We start from the raw sequence: 18,102 nt of genomic DNA, 5'->3' as shown, positions 1-18,102 counted from the left end.
TGGGCCAGTGATTCCAAGATGGATGCTGGGCAAGTCTGATCATATCTACATAAGAACGAAAAAGCAACCACAGTGTCATCAGCTGTTAGTGGATGATTGTAATATCAGCTGTTAGTGGATGATTGTAATATCAACCAGACATCTCAGCCAGAGTCTATGAGCAGAGGCCATAGCCGCAGAATTAAAAGACATTCTTTTAGGAAGGAGATGAGGAGGAATTTCTGTAGTCAGAGGGTGGTGAACCTATGGAATTCTTTGTCACAGATTCTTGGCTGTGGAGGCCAAGTCAGTGGATATATTTTAGGCAGAGATAGATAGATTCTTGATTATTATAGGTGTCAGAGGTTATGGGGAGAAGGCAGGAGAATGAGATTAGGAGGGAGAGATAGATCAGCCATGATTAAATGGTGGAGTAGACTTGATGGGCCAAATTACCTAATACTATTCCTATCACTTATGATTTATGATTTTATGAAAGTAGGCTAGCAATTTGTTTCTGGCACTGCTTGGTTGTTTTCATGTAACGACCTCCATTGGTTATTTTGCTGTTCTTTTCATGAGGGAAGAGACTTGATTGTCTCTTCCTATTCGCTTACATCTTGAAAAGAGCAGCAAGTTAACATATAGAGTAGGGACGTACACAAATTGGAGGAACAGCACCTCATATTTTGCTTGGGCAGCTTACATCCCAGTGGTGTGAATATTGATTTATCTAATTTTAAGTTAGCTTTACATCCTCTCTCTCTTTAACCATTCCCCACCCTAGTCATCCTGCTAGTTTCACTGTTCCTATCCCTTTGTTATCACCTGGGTGGCACGGTGGCGCAACGGTAGAGTTGCTGCCTTACGGAGAATGCAGCACCGGAGACCCGGGTTCAATCCCGACTACGGGCGCTATCTGTACGGAGTTTGTACGTTCTCCCCGTGACCTGTGTGGCTTTTCTCCAAGATCTTTGGTTTCCTCCTACACTCCAAAGACGTACAGGTTTGTAGGTTAATTGGCTTGGTAAATGTAAAAATTGTCCCTAGTGGGTGTAGGATAGTGTTAATGTGCGGGGATCGCTGGTCAGCACGGACATGGTGGGCCAAAGGGCCTGTTTCCACGCTGTATCTCTAAACTAAACTAAACTAAACCTCTTCTGTTTCCAACAATGGACCATTGTGGGCTCCACTTTTCCTGGGCCATCAGTGCCGGCACCGATTTGTTCTGTACCTTTTCACACCTCTACTTTCCCTCTACCCGACCCTCAATCTGAAGAAGTGTATAAACCCGAGATGCTGCCTGATCCGCTGAGTTACCCCATCATTTGTGTCTATCTTCGGTGTAAACTAGCATCTGCAGTTCCTTCCTACATTTAAACTACGGAGATCTTGAAAACAATGAAATGCTGCGATTGAGGATTCAAGAAGATTAATTCTGATTGAAGCTGGTATGTTTCTATGCACTACAGAATATAATTTAATTAGAATACTAGGTGGATATTCATTGCGATGCACTTGGTCCTCTGTATGAAGGGTGTGTAGTGTGCAGCTGTCCAAGCCCATTCAATGGTGTTGGATGGCAGATAATTTGCTCCTGGTCCTGAAACTCTGTAGCAATGAATTCCTGTTCAAAGTGTATGTTAGCTCTTGTGCACCACATCATTAGTGCACTCACCCAGAGCAGAAAACGTTCTAGCCCAGAGCAATTTCATATGTAGGAAGGAACTGCAGATGCCGGTTTAAATCGAAGATAGACACGAAATGCTGGAGTAACTCAGCGGGATAGGCAGCATCTCTGGACAGAAGGAATGGATGATGTTTCGGGTCGAGACCCTTCTACATACCCGAAACGTCACCCATTCCTTCTATCCAGAGTTGCTGCCCTTCCGGCTGAGTTACTCCAGTATTTTATGTCCATCTCCTGAGGGATTTCATGCAGGAAAGAGCAATGTGAGAGTCACTGGGAAATCAAATGGAGGATTCAGAGGAAACATTAAAGAAAAGAGAGAATGCATAATATGCCACCTTACAGATTTTGTTCAGGCAGGTATCAGAATCACATTGGCAGTGGAAGCCAGATATTTATACAAAAGTAAAGTGAATTGTGGTTAACAGTAGAAACAATGAAGTGGAGAAACTGGTTTACCAAGGAAAGACACCAATTGCATGTAGGGCACACAAAAAAGCTGGAGAAATTCAGCGGGTGCAGCAGCATCTATGGAGCGAAGGAAATAGGCAACGTTTCGGCCCGAAACGTTGCCTATTTCCTTCGCTCCATAGATGCTGCTGCACCCGCTGAGTTTCTCCAGCTTTTTTGTGTAACCTTCGATTCTCCAGCATCTGCAGTTCCCTCTTAAACAATTGCATGTAGGGGTTGCCTTCCTGTATGGTTATGGCTGCCCAGCCTGCAGCTGTCCGTTTTTTTCACCTTGTTTTATTTTTAGTGAGTTGAGTGTTTTGTTTTTGGAGCTGTCATGCCCTTCAATATGATTTTGGCTGATCTGTCCAAGGCTTCATGTTCTCAATGGTACCAGTTCCCCACATATCCCTTAATTCCCCAAACTTTCAAACACATGCCGATAAAACACGCTTCTTCGTCATGGGTGGAGCTGAGCTTTTTCAGAGTTATTGGCACTGCATTGATCCAGGGACCAGTTTAGATATAATTTCTGCATTTGAAAGACTTTGAGGAGTTAAGAGATGAGTGACTTGCTGCAAGATATTTGGCCTCAGACATGCTCTTACAGTCACTGTATTTATATGGCTGGTCAATTTAAGTTGATGGTGATCCCCAAAATGTTGATGGTGGGGTCTCAGAGATGATAATGCTGAGACCAAATAGTTTGACTCTCCCTGGTTAGTCATAGAGTCAAAAACAGGCTCTTTGGCACAACTTGTCCATACTAACCAAGATACCCAATCCATGGTAATCACAAGTCTAAGGTCCAAGGTCTGCTACTTGGGCTGTTGCTTGGCCAGACTAAGAGACCAGTCTTCCAATCCCCAGTCTCCAGATGTTTTCAGAAATGATTAGCTTGGTAACATAACCACTGTATCACCACTGTACTCTGGAATAAATCATGTCACTCAAGATGCTGATTTACCATTTATCTGAAGATAGACACAAAAAGCTGGAGCAACTCAGCGGGTCAGACAGCATCTCTGGAGAAAAGAAATAGGTGACGTTTCGGCTCGAGAACTTTTTGCAATCTGAAGGATCACGACCCGAAATGTTACCTATTCCTTAGCTCCAGAGATGCTGCTATCTGACACGCTGAGTTACTCCAGTAATCTTCAATTTAAACCAGCATCTGCAGTTCCTTCCTCTGCATTTACCATTTATCTTTTTGGATGCGGCTGGTTGCCATGGCAGTGATCTTCCACCAGCATTCTTGCTGGGAGACAGAACAATCCTATTAATTACTCTTCAACAGAATCTCTTTGCACACTTGGCCTCAAAGTCTAGACTTGACTATCTATTGCTTCTATGATCTACAGAGTTAATGAGGCATTGTCTCTTAATGAGAGAATGTGCATTCCTGGTCCAGAAAGAAGAAGCTGAAGATTTATTGTTTAAGAAGGAACTGCAGATGCTGGAAAATCGAAGGTAGACAAAAGTGCTGGAGAAACTCGGCGGATGCAAGCAGCAACTATGGAGCGAAGGAAATAGTTCAAAGTTCAAAGTTCAAAGTAAACTTTATTGTCAATTCAAATAAATTGGATTGAAATTGCGTTTCGGGCCAAAACCCTTCTTCAGACTGATTTTCTTCAGAAGGGTTTTGGCTCGAAACGTTGCCTATTTCCTTCGCTCCATAGATGCTGCTGCACCCGCTGAGTTTCTCCAGCACTTTTGTCTACCTGAAGATTTATTCGTACTTTGGTAGCTTGGATAAATACAATGGAAGTTTCCACATCGTACACCACGGTGTGACCACAATGAATTGATGACAAGTGCTGTACATGAATGTGGCAGTGAATACGGAATTACCGCTCTGTAGGACTAGCGTTCATTCATTAGCAAGATGAACAATTTCCACAGGAAACCCACAGATTTGCAAATGCTTGCACCAGCTCAAACTCATTTGCATAAGCATACTAAAGACGTGTTAACTGTTCAGCACGGGAAGATGGTGAAAATGATTGCAATTTAGTAAAACTTAATGTCAATCTGAGAAACATAAAAACAGCTTTTGAGTTTTCTGGACATTAAGTTGCAGGTTGTCAGATTCTTCTTCTTATCGAGTCCACATCACAAGATTAGAAATTGTTCAGCCAGAGCTGAACACACTTCTCATGCATCTGCACACAATGGTGTCTGTCTTGTGCGTGATGGTGGAAAGATTAGTGGAAACAGGGCCGCGACGTGAACGCTCTTTCCTAGACCCCGCTGTCATTGTCCAAACCTGATAAACGCTGATCAAAAACAGACTGCTGAAATAACTCAGATGCTGCCTGACTTGCTGAGACCCCTCCAGCTGTTTAGTATTGCTCCACATTCCAGTGTCTTGTTTCTCCAGAAAAACTCTGATATGAGCTGTCAGTGTGGCAGACACCATGCTAAGAAGCAAGCCACACAATCTAATGGTGTGAACTCCCCTGCACGATCTTTTCTCAATTTTATGCCACCATAATGCAAAGAAAATGTGAGTAGCTGTCATGTTTGATTTAGAACAACCTATTTAGATGTTCCAAATCGCCGATTTAGTTGGCTGTTTAAATGTCTTTGTAGATTACTGGTTCCATGTGTAGTCTTTTAGTTTTAAACTTGGATTAGTTAATGCCAGGATGCCAAAGGCTGAGGGGAGACCTGATAGAATAAATACAATTATGAAAGGCATTAGAAATAGGTGTAGAATTAGGCCATTTGGCCCATTGAATCTGCTCTGCCATTCTTTCGACTTTAGACTTCAGAGATACAGGCCAGGTACAGGGACAGTGGGAAAACAGGCCAACCAGCAATACAATACAATACAATACAAAGCACTTTATTTGTCCCCGAGGGGCAATTCAGATGTCCCTGCAGCACACTAATAAAAATACAACATAGCATTCAAGAAGTTTAACATTAGAACATAAAAACATCCCCCCACAATGGTTCCCACTGTGGGGGAAGGCACAAAGTCCAGTCCCCATCCTCTTGTCCACCCAAAGTCGGGCCTATGAGGCCTCCACAGTCGCCGCTACAGGGGCGCGATGTTCCCGGCCGTTCTCGCCGGGTGATGGTACTCCAGCGTCGGGAGAACCCTCAGCGGCCAGGAACGGCCGCCCTCCTACCGGAGACCACGGCTTCCAAGCCAACAGACCACGCCGAACGGAGCCCCACACACTGGCGATCTCGGCGAGAGATCCCAGGCTCCGAGATGTAAGTTCAGCGCCGCAGCTGGCCGCTCCACAGAACCCCGGCTCCACGATGTTATTATCGGCTGTCCCAGCATACTGGAGTTCCAGCGCGGCGACCCAGACAAGGCATCGCCCGCTCCGCAATAGCGCTCCAGCGCCGCGCCGCCACCAAGCCGAAGCTCCGGCCAGGTCCCCTCAGGAAACGTCGCTCCAGGACCCGCTGGTAGGCCGCGAGGACAGGTCGAAGGTGCTGCTCGGAGGAAGGCAGCCTCTCCGACCAGGTAGGGACTTGAAAAGCAGTTTCCCCCTTCCCCCCCCCCACCACCCCCCACACATAAAAGATTAGACCCCCCAACTAAACACTTTAACGTACTAAAAATAATAAAAAGAAGTGAAAGAAAACGGACAGCTGCAGGATAGGCGGCGTTCAGGACAGCGCCCCCACCACAAGTACCCTGTACACTGATACTGAGCTACATACTGGTGATGATTTTACAACATACCAAGGCCAATTAAATGACAAACCTGTACGTATTTGGAATGTGTAAGGAAACCGGGGCACACGTGGTCACGGGGAGAACGTACAAACTCCGTGCAGACAGCGCCTGTAGTCAGGATAGATCCCTGGACTCTACCGCTGCACCACTGTGCCACTCCATTCAATCTTGACTGATCTATTTTTTCCTCTCAACCACATAGATAGGGTAGACAGTCAGAATCTTTTCCTGTGGTGCAAATGTCGAAGATGAAAGGCAATAAATACATTTAAGGTGAGAAGGGCCCAGCTTAAAGGGGATGTGCGCACATCTCAGAGGTGGCGTGTGCCTGGAATAAACTGATAACAGTGGTGGTGGAGCAGACATAATAGTGGCATTTAAGAGGCTTTTAGATAGACTCTTCAATATGCAGGATGGTGGGGATGTGGGGATGTGGATCATTAGTTTAACTTAACATTAGGTTCGGCATAGACACTGTAGGCTGAAGGGCCTGATTATGTGCTGTATTTTTCCATAGTCTATGTCCTAAGTTATGTGTTTCAGCTTGTTTATTATTTTGAAATGGGAATAAAGTACTGTTAAAAGTATAAATATTAGTTTACAATGTCAAATTAAATGTGTGTCACGCTGTTTGCTGACCCGGTTTCAGTGTGTCTAAGTGCAAGAGTGCAGAGGGGAGGAGTCAGCACTGAAACACAGGCACTGGGCAACCTATGGTTTTACTTTCAACAAGAATAATTAAGCTTGACAGCAATTTCCTGCATGAAAACCACAACAAGTGTTTCCCCGAATTGGAAGTACAGAATTGACTCTACTGTGGCTGAGGCCTTTTTGTGTCATTTGTATTGTCTCAACTCCACCTGTTGATGGCAGATGGGTGATTATTATCCTGTGCATGAATCAAATCATCTTTCCCAGGAAGATTTTGCACTGTGCTGTCCATTATCGTCTCAGGAAGGGCGAGGGTGACAATCCAAATTACCTCAGAAGGCCATTCATAAGGTCATAAGTGGAAGGAAACCAATTCCTGTTTAAATACAGCAAAGTTATTCCTTGAGCTGTTAAATATTTTGCAGAAAAATCTGCTTGCTATCACTTGCTATTAGGTTTTATCTGTCCAGTAAATGCAAGTGAAGGGTGGGTGAGCTTTTTATCTAGAGAGCATATCATATTTCAGTTGTTTGATAAATTACATTTAATCTCAATTATTGAAGCTGTGAATTTCAAACCCACTCACCAGCTCGATGCTAGGTTTAAACTTACCCACAAAAAAATATTTGTAAATATGTTCAGATCAAGTTACTGAGAAGTGTGAAGATTCAGAACTTGTGTTTCTCTGGCATGCTGCAGCTATCAACTTTTCCCTCACCTTCTACCCCCAGCCCCTTGGCCTTGTCACTGTCATATTATTTCTTCTGAGGCACATTTGGCCTTGGCGGTGAAGCAGGCATGGAGGATGGTGGCTGGCCAGCAGGTGGAGCACCACCACGGCTGAGAAGGTGGAAGGCAGCAGGGAGAGACTCCCAACCATGGTGGACTGGAATCCATGCCATGGCACCAAGGTCTGTCTCTGTCAAGGAGTGGCTGCCTGTGCACTAGTCTCCCCGTTTTAAAATATGCCATGCGCAGGTGTGTCCGGCAGCAAGTTCACACCAAAGTCTGTGACTCCAGGATGGACCACGTTAGCCATCTCAAGACCTACCCACTGAAAAGTCCCGCCAAGAGGGCAATCATGCTGAACTTCGAGTGAACATATTTTCTGAACAATCCAGCACCTGTACATGGAGGATGGAAGAGTTCTGGCGAGCAAATATGCATTTGGCAAATACTTTTAGTTTAGTTTAGTTTAGAGATACAGTGAGGAAACAGGGCCTTCGGTCTATTTAGTCTGCACCAACCAGCGATACTATCCTACACACTAGGGACAATTTACAATCTTTACCGAAGCCAATTAATCTACAAATTGAGTGTGGGAGGAAAACAGAGCTCCCGGAGAAAATCCATGTGGTTACGGGGAGAACGTACAAATTCTGTAAAGACAGCACCTGTAGTCAGGGTCAAACCCGGGACTCTGGCGCTGCGTAACTGTGCCACACTCTAATCAAATCTAGTCAGTTAAGATCACATGCCGAGCCCCAGCAGAACACCTTAACGTTGCTGGTTCAAGGGTTTAGTATGAAAACTGCTGCTGTTCTGTTTGGTAGACTGGGAATTTTCTCCAGACGTTCCCATTGGATGTACTGTGTAGCAGATCTCCTGTTGGTGGTGCCCACGGGAATTCCCAAAAAGTAGGCCCAGCACTGTGGACACATGGGCTCTGATTCTCTTGGCATGGGGCAGCACAGTAGAGCAGCTAGCACCGCTGCTGACTCAGAGCGGCAGAAACCTGGATTCAATCCTGACCTTTGGCACTGTTTGTGCAGAGTTTACACGTTCTCCACGTGAGTTTACTCTGGAGGCTCCAGTTTCATGCAACTTTGCATAGATGTGTGGGTCGGTGAATGAATTGACCATGGTCCTGCATTAATGTGGGTCAGAATAAAATGGGTGTTTGAAGGTCACCATTGGGGTTTGTTTCTGTGTTGTATAACTCCAACTCTGTTGCATTTGTGAGAAAAAGTGTCATAGAGTTATACAGCAGAGATAGGCCCTTTGGCCCAACTTGTCTGTGTTGGCCACAATATCTGTGAGATAATCCCATTGGCTTGCATTTGGTTTATATCTGTAATGTATTCATACATATTCATGTATATGTTAATGAGTTGGTGTTCAATATAAGCAGGGAGTGTTGGGTAATAAATCTTTCTCTCTCTCGTGATCCAGGCAACCTGTGTGTAAGTTGTTATTCATTCTGCCGTCCGGAATATAACAATATCCATCTAAACCTCTTCTATCCATCTACCTGTCCAAAACTGTGTAATTGGACATACCTCTACAGTTCTCTCTGGAAGCTCATTCCATATACCCACCATGTTCGGTGTGAAAAAGTTGATCCACAGCTCCTTTTTAAATGTTTTCCCCTCACCTTAAATGTATGCCCCTTAGCTTTAACCTCCACTAGTAACAGGTTCAGAATAATATTTATAATGTGTTTACCTTCAACAGAAAATAAAACCAAATGAACCAACTGCTGTCCTGTTGCAGACAAGCACCAACATGATGTAGTTTCATCCAAACAATGCACTTTGTCTGATTATCAGTATGATTTGCACTATGTGCTAATGCTTGTTTCAATAACCAAAAACAACCTTGTGACAAAAATAATGTTTTGCATGAATAAAGCCATGCCATTTTCATCTCTTTCCCCACAGCCATCAGGCTATTAAATTTGGCTCGGACAAAACTCTGAACATTAATAGCCCATTATCTGTTATTTGCACTTCATCGGTTTATTTATTCATGTGTGTATATATTTATATAATGGTATATGGACACACTGATCTGTTTTGTAGTCAATGCCTACCATGCTCTGTTGTGCTGAAGCAAAGTAAGAATTTCATTGTCCTATCAGGGACACATGACAATGAACTCTCTTGTATCTCTTGAATCTTGAATCTTGAATGTTCCTAAGTACTATCATGCAACTGGATCATCCTACCACAGCCAGAGATCAGTCCTGAACTACCATCTACCTCACTGGCGACCCTCGGACTATCTTTGATCAGATTTCACTGGCTTTATTTCACACTAAACATTATTCACTTATCATGTCTCTGTACACTGTAAATAGCTCAATTAGAATCATGTATAGTCTTTCTGCTGATTGGATAGCACTATACCTCCATACACGTGACAATAAACTAAATTGAACTAACTAATTACTTTACAGTGATAAGGTATGTTCATAAAATTATTGTTACAATTGTGTGATTATAATGAAAAATAAAAACTATCGATGCTGGAAATCTAGAAGAAAATCAGAAAATGCTGGACATATACGACGGGCCAAACTGCATCTGCAGGAAGAGAAATAGTGTTCCAACAAGGAGTCTTTGACCTGAAACGTTAACTCGGCTTCTCTTCCCACAGATGTGGCCTGACCACGCTGTGTATTTCCAGCATGTCTTGTTTTATTTGTAATGTTTAATTTAGTTTAGTTTATTATCATTGTCATGTGTACCAAAGTCCAATGTACAGCTTTTGTTGTGTCCGATATAGTCCAAGAAGAGACAATAGGTGATTCCAATCAAGCCGTCCACAGTGTACAGATACAGGATAACGGGTACAACATGTCATTATTATTAACATTATCATACTCAGCCAAGTATGTTTTGCAACATATACAAGGAATTTGATTTGCCATACAGACATATCAATAAAGTCATGCAAGATAAAGGAAAAGTTCTTACTTGCAATAAAAATCAGGGTATAATGAGCATGGAACATAGGGTTAAACTTGGAACATTAATCAAACAGAATTGAAGAGCATTAATTCAAAAAATAAAGAGTGACAAAGTTATATGAAGGGAAGGAGGAAGAGACAGACAAGGTAAGAATCTGAACCATTAGCGAGCCAGCCTCTGATCACAGGAGGTAAGGGAACACATTCCACTACAAGTCTTTATCACAACCCTCTTTTATAAATTGAATACATCCTAGATGACGACTAGTTTGCTAACAAGTTGCATTTCTACCTTTACTCATACAGATATCAGAAGCAAGTTTATACATATCGAATCTTACAGGATGAGGAAGGATTTCTGGCTGTCCAGGTAGGCTGAATGTTCTTGTATGGTCACGATGAGATGGTTGTCTCTTATAGAAAACCATTATGTTCGCTCATCACATTATCTGAGAGAGTGCGTGTGAGTGAGAGAGAAGAGTGAAGGTGTGTCTATGTGCGTTTTTCCATAGTGCTAAAGGAAATTCTGAACAAAAGTAAACAAATAAAGCTTATTATATTTACCGACAAGGTAATTATTTGAAATAGAACATGCAATTATTGAGGAACGGCAATTCAGTAGTAATGCTGATCTGTAATCATTATAGGACAGTCTGAAGAAGGGTCTCGACACGAAAAGTCACCTATTCCTTTTCTCCAGAGATGCTATCTGACACGCTGAGTTAATCCAGCATTTTGCGTCTATCTTCAGAACAATATTCCATCTTGTTTAGCCTCCATTTCACTTGCAGCTCAGAAAATATTTATAGCTGGTCTTTCCAAATGGACTCCACTGACCATATAAACTGCTAGATTCGGAATGATATGATGCAAAAGGAGACTTTGTCTAGCTTTTCAATTAGTCTGTCTCATAGTCTTCCTTTGCTATCTTGTAATTTTTATTTCTCAAATATATATCCAGCTCCTTTTTTGGAAAAAATGCATGCATAGTTTTCTGAATAACTCGACGACATCCCCTGACTCTAGGGTATTGCCACGTTCAGATTAATAGTGTAGATAATACACCAACTAACGTAAGCACCTACAGACCTTCACATCTGACCCTCTTCTTTTCTACCTTGCTGTTAGCTCAGTGGCTCTCCAGTCCAATGTTCAGTCCTGAATTCTTTTTCTTTTTCCATTATTAGAGTCATAGATTCGTACAGTGTAGAAATAGGCCCTTTGGCCAACTTGCCCACACCAGCCAACATGTCCCATCTACACTAGTCCCACCTACATGGATTTGGCTCAAATCCCTCTAAACTTGTCATATCTATGTACTGTTTAAATGTTTCTTAAACATTGCAATACTACCTGCCTAATTGGTAGTGCCCATTTGATAGTTCAATTATTGTTGAAAATGATTATTATTAAAAATTGAAAATTATTATTGAAATAGGAACACCTAGACTGGCAATAAACAATAAACAATAGGTGCAGGAGTAGGATGACAAAATCTTCTGAATTTTTTGAAGATGTAACTGGGAAAATGGACAAGGGAGAGCCAGTGGATGTAGTGTACATGGACTTTCGGAAAGCACTTGATAAGATCCCACATAGGAGATTAGTGGGCGAAATTAGGGCATATGGTATTGGGGTAAAGTGCTGACATGGATAGAAAATTGGTTGGCAGACAGGAAACAAAGAGTAGGGATTAACGGGTCCCTTTCAGAATGGCAGGCAGTGACTAGTGGGGTACTGCAAGGCTCGGTGCTAGGACCGCAGCTATTTACAATATATATCAATGATTTGGATGAAGGGATTCAAAGTAGCTTTAGCAAATTTGCAGATGACACAAAGCTGTGTGGCAGTGTGAACTGTGAGGAGGATGCTATGAGAATGCAGGATGACTTGGGCAGGCTGGGTGAGTGGGCAGATGCATGGCAGATGTAGTTTAATGTGGATAAATGTGAGGTTATCCACTTTGGTAGCAAAAACAGGAGGCAGATTACTATTTAAAAGGCGTCGTTGGGAAAAGGGGAAGTACAATGGGATCGAGGGGTCCTTGTTCATCAGTCTATGAAAGTAAGCATGCAGGTACAGCAGGCAGTGAAGAAAGCGAATGGCATGTTGGCCTTTATAACAAGAGGAGTCGAAGATAGGAGCAAAGATGTCCTTTTGCAATTGTACAGAGCCCTAGTGAGACAACACCTGGAGTATTGTGTGCAGTTTTGGTCCCCTAATTTGAAGAAGGACATTCTTGCTATTGAGGGAGTGCAGCGTAGGTTTACAAGGTTAATTCCCGGGATGGCGGGACTGTCATATGCTGAGAGAATGGAGTGGCTGGGCTTGTACACTCTGGAGTTTAGAAGGATGTGAGGGGATCTCATTGAAACATATAAGATTATTAAGGGTTTGGACACGCTAGAGGCAGGAAACATGTTCCCAATGTTGGGGGAGTCCAGAACCAGGGGCCACAGTTTAAGAATAAGTAGTAAGCCATTTAGAATGGAAACGAGGAAACACTTTTTCTCACAAAGAGTGTTGAGTCTGTGGGATTCTCTGCATCAGAGGACGGTGGAGGCAGGTTCTCTGGATGCTTTCAAGAGAGAGCTAGATAGGGCTCTTAAAAATAGCGGAGTCAGGGGATATGGGGAGAGGGCAGGAACAGGGTACTGATTGGAGATGATCAGCCATGATCACATTGAATGGCGGTGCTGGCTCGAAGGGCCGAATGGCCTACTCCTGCACCTATTGTCTATTGTCTATTGTCTATTAAATTGTAGATTAGTAATGTGATAATTATATAAGAAGAACTAAACAATTTAGAATTCAAATAAATATGGTTAAAACTGAAATGAATTGTCAAACAATTGATTTACCTGGTGTGTACATCTGTTTGAAGCATAAATTGAGAGTTCACAGGGGTTTTTGCTGCAGATTTCCAGCTACAATTGGAAAACTCTTGCTTGGGAGTTGAACATTTGGCATTTTTGGTGTACTACATGGATGTTGTGAATGGCACTAACACCAAAATGGAAACCACAAAAGAGGCTTGAAATTTAGACATTTAAGATGGAAAGTGTGAAACAGAGATTCACCAAGATGTTGTAGGAAGGAACTGCAGATGCTGGTTTAACCCAAAGATAGACATTAAAAGCTGGAGTAATGCAGCGGGTCAGACAGCATCTCTGGAGAAAAGGAATAGCTGATGTTTCGGGTTGAGACCCTTCTTCAGAGGGATGGTGTAACATCACTTATTCCTTTTCTCCAGTGATACTGTCCGACCCGCTGAGTTAGTCGAGCTTTTTGTGTCTATCTTCACCAGTATGTTGCCTGGGCTTGCCGGCTTGAGTTACAGGGAGAGGTTGAATAGGTTGGGACTTTTTACTTGAGAGCATAGTAGGCTGAGGATCACTTGAATGAGGCGCGCAGGATGATGAGGGCCATGGATAAAGTGAATGCTCACAATCTTTTTCCCAAGGTGGAGATTAGAAAACTAGGCATAGGCATAGGTGAGAGAAGAGGGGCACTCAGGGGCAACTTCTTCATTCAGAGGGTAGCCTGTGTATGAAATGAGATGTGAAAAGAAGCTGTAGAATTGGATACAGCTACAGCTTTTACAAGGCACTTGGACATATATATAGCTAGGAATTTAGAGGGCTACTAGACTAAGTGGGACCCATTGGGTCCCAGTCATATGGGATGCCTGGTGCCCCAACGCAACCCATTCCCCAATGCAATATTCCACCACTCACCCATTCCCCCAATGCACAGGGGGGTTGTGGGGGGCGGGGGGGGGTTGTGGGAGGGGGGGGGTTGTGGGGGCGGGGAGTGGGTGTGTGGGGGGGGGGGTGTGTGGGGGTGTGTGTGGGAGTGTGTGTGGGCGGGGGGTGGTTGTGTGTGGGCGGAGGGGTGTGTGGGTGGGGAGAGTTGTGGGGGAGAGGGGGTGTGTGGGCGGGGGGAGTGAGCTTGGAGAAAAGGCGGGGGAAGAGCCACGGGGGAGAGGGAGGTATCACGGGGAAGGGGGGGAGGAGCCAGCTAGGGTGACCAGGGGGTAGTGGCTGGAATTGGCGGTGCGATGGGGACTCACAGCGGGCGCTGGTCATTCTCCTCCGCCGGGATCAGAGTCTCCTCTTTCCATTTAGTGACATCGGCTACATCTCCGACTTTGGGCTGGGACTCCGACTGGGCTGGGCCGTGCCAACTATCCTCATTACCCCATTCCCTTCAAATCCTCGTAAATCCTATCTCAAATAATTTCCTGCAACATGAATGTTCAAATTTTGAAATTTTAAAAATCCAAAAAATGTTAGATTAACGTTGTGGATTTTTCTAAGGCATCACAGCATGAAGTCTACTCCTGACCCCATATGAACTGTTTTCTTGCTGTAATATTAATTATCGCTCTCTGTAATAAAGTACATGATCTGAAAGCATCAAACCAACAAGCTTTTGGATCTTGTAACAGCAGTGGATCTGTGCACCCTATTGATGTTAAGTCCGGACTAGATAACATTCCTTGGTCAAACACCAAGAGAAATGGATTGGGACTCCATAAAACTTCACCTTGTTTCATTTCAGAGTCACCTATCAGATGGCTTCAAATTAGATATCACAATGTTGCATCAATGGGACATACCACAAGATTTTGTGAATTATCTTTGAAGCTCAGTGATTATTATATTGGCCAAACAGGACATGATTTTTGCACACAAACAGCTGGAGTAACTCAGCAGGACAGGCAGCATCTCTGGAGAGAAGGAATGGGTAACGTTCCTTCTCTCCAGAGGTGCTGCCTGTCCCGCAGAGTTACTCCAGCTTTTTGTGTCTATCTCTGGTTTAAACCAGCATCTGCAGTTCCTTCCTACACACGAGTTTTGTACAGCTAGTTTTCATAAATGGAGTGACTAATCAGTTATCTGCATTTGGTGTGGATGGTGACGGGATCGTGTACAGAAGGAAGCTTTGGACTTCTGTTGCTCCCTCAAAGCATACAGTACCGTTCCTATGAAAATTTGATACTACCCATTGGCAACAGCTCAGAATCTATCAGACATATTTGCTTACGACCTATTCATGCTTCATCAGAAACTGACATGACCTCTCCACACCTGTTAGTTGAGTTTAATTGAGTTTAGTTGAGTTTAGTTTAGTTTTGAGATAAAGCTTGGAATCAAGCCTTTTGACCCACCCAGTCCACGCTGACCATTGATCCCTGATCTCACTAGTTCTGTTATCCCACCTTCTCCTCTACTCTCTGGTCACTAGGGGCAATTTACAGAGGCCAATTAACGTACAAACACTCACGTTGGGATGTGGGAGGAGACCGGAGGAGACCGGAGGATCCGGAGGAAACCCATGTGTTACAGGAAGTACGTGCAAACTCCATAGAGATAGCACTGAAGGTCATGATCAAAGTCAGACCTCTGGTGCTGTGAGGAGTTCTGCACCACTGTGCTGCTCACACAATGTCTTCTCTAACTATCTGTCCTGGGTTTTGGGAAGACTGATAACATTATCTTCAGCTCATGTCACAAGCTCATTTCCCTAAACACCAACTCTACATCATTTCCGGACCACTGTTTGAAGCAGCACTAGACTTGTCATCCTGCTTGATCTTCAAATATGTTTTGAATCATGCATCTTCTTCAAGGCTGATATTGTTTATTATATCTTAGTAAAATTTACCAACACCCACACTGCTGAAACTTGACCCATGCCTTTATAAGTCAGAGAGTCATAGAGTCATACAGTATCGAAGCAGGCCCTTCCACACAACATGACCAACATCTACACTAGTCCCATCTGGCTGCAATTGGCCCATATCCTTCTAAACCTGTCCTATCCATGTTCCTGTCTAGATGTTTTATAAAATGTTGCGATAGTACCTGCCTTACCTAGCTCCTCCATCAGCCCGATCCATACACCCACTATCCTTTGTGTAAATAATTTACCCTCAGGTTCCTATTATCTGACCACCAGATGGCGCTGATGATGGCTGCCTCGCTAACGGTCTGTCTTGTCTTTTTCCTTCTTTGTTGTTTTTAGTTTGTTGTAAAATGTATGTTTTAGTGTACATTTAGTTTTGTATTATGTCGAGGGTGGTGGGGAGGGGGGTTGGGGAAACTTTTAAAATCTCATTCCTCGACAGAGATGCAATTTTTTCCCGTATCGTATCTCTGTGCGCACGGCAGCCTAACATCGTGGAGCTGGTGGCCTCTTGCTGGCCTCCAACCATGGGAGTCTGCGGACACCAACGTGGAGCTTGTGATCCCTTTGTCAGTAATCGACTTGGGGGAGCTCCAACCACGGGAGCCTGCGGACTTTAACATCGTGGAGCTCGCGGTCACTCGGTTAGGGACCGACTTCGGGAGCTCCAAGCCACAGGAGCTTCAACTGCCCCAATCACGGGAGCTTCGAGCACCCCGACGTGGGGGCTTCGATTGCCAGCTGCGGGAGCTTCAATTGCCCCATCTGCGGATGGTTCGACTGTCCCGACCATGGGGGGAAAAAGGAGGAAAGAAGATAAGACTTTATTAACTTCCATCACAATGAGGAATGTGGAGCAGCCACTGTGGTGGATGTTTATGTTAAAATGTATGTAGTTGTGTGCCTTGTGGCTTTTTTGGTCTGACTATGGCAAATCAAATTCCTCATATGTTGCAAAACATACTTGGCTAATAAATTACGATTATGATTATGATGATGACAATTAAACCTCCCCCCGCCCTCCCCCCACCCCCACTTTAAACCTATGTCCTCTGGGACATATGTCCTCTGGTTCTTGATTCCCCTACAGTAGGCAAAATACCCAATCTATTCCCCTCATGATTTTGTACACCTCTACAAGATCACCCCTCATCCTCCTGCACTCCAAGGAATAGAATCCCAGCTTGCTCAACTTTCCCTATACAGTAGCTCAGACCCTCGAGTCCCGGTAACTTCCTCGTAAATAAGTCAGGCTAATGATTTTCCAGACTGTCCCACCTATTCTTCCTGTAATTCATTCTACATCATTGGAGATCATCCATAACTCCACACACATCTCCGCTGTCCTATTCACTCATTGACTGAACTGTTTTGTTTGCTTCTAGTTCCTGCATCCACAACTTGCATTGTCTTGCATTAGAACAACATCTCAGCATTAAATATGCTCATTTTGTATTCACATTTGAATTTTAAACGGTGAGATGTTGAACCAAGGTAATGTAGGTTAGATTACTATGGCCCAGCAAACTCTCCAGATTCTCAAGCACCTCCATTTCAAGTCTTCTACATGTCTCTGACTTTCATCAATCTACATCATTATCTATCTCTGGTGCTAGGTTCTGCAATCTCCACACCTCTCCACAATATGGTGTCTCTCGCTTCTTTTAAATCCACCTTGCTGACAAAGGTTTTGGCCACATTTTCCAATGAGTATAATGGATTAGTGTCAAAGTTTTCTGAAAATATGGCTTGAAGCCCCTTGAAATGTTTTCCATAAAAGATACTCCACCCACACAAGTAGTTAGTGCAATGTTAATTGCTCAGGTCAAAGTCTTATTGCGTTGTGAGACTGAACCAATGGTAACACAATGGTGTGAGACAAGGAGCGAGAACATCCTTCCCCTCACACTCAACACATACGAGTAGCATACCAAGAATGATCAGTTGCTTTTCTCCAAAACTCTCGTGCAGAATTGTTTCAAATGGTATAAAAGATAGCTGGACACAAAATGTTTTGCAAAAGCTCATTATTGACATGAATCATTTTCCATTAGTCACAACAGCGGCCTGAAAAAAATAACTGAGTGTGGTTCGATGCCCCTTCAATCCTCTTTTGATTTGATGAGATGAAACGTGGTCTGGTCTTCTCTTGCTATCTCTGAGCTGCAGCATTTGGTTGAGCTGGTATTTATTTTGCATTTTGCAGTTTGGGTTTAGCACTGTGTCAGGGTGGCTGTGCCATTTCCTGCC

General features: G+C 43.7%; 1 protein-coding gene across 1 annotated transcript in view; it reads left to right on the top strand.

Annotated features, from left to right (window-relative positions):
* Window positions 1-18,102, top strand: part of LOC129702347 (phosphatidylinositol 3,4,5-trisphosphate 5-phosphatase 2A-like) — a 109,823-nt gene that overhangs the window by 22,024 nt on the left and 69,697 nt on the right. Inside the window, exon 2 of the mRNA XM_055644109.1 lies at window positions 10,468-10,531. Within this exon, the coding sequence (XP_055500084.1) occupies window positions 10,468-10,531 (64 nt within the window). The remainder of the gene's footprint in view (window positions 1-10,467; window positions 10,532-18,102) is intronic.

The sequence above is a fragment of the Leucoraja erinacea genome, chromosome 12 (assembly GCF_028641065.1).
Source record: "Leucoraja erinacea ecotype New England chromosome 12, Leri_hhj_1, whole genome shotgun sequence".
NCBI classification, from domain to species: Eukaryota; Metazoa; Chordata; class Chondrichthyes; order Rajiformes; family Rajidae; genus Leucoraja; species Leucoraja erinaceus.
The sequence above is the reverse complement of the archived record's forward strand: the minus strand, read 5'-3'. Positions and strand labels throughout refer to the sequence as shown.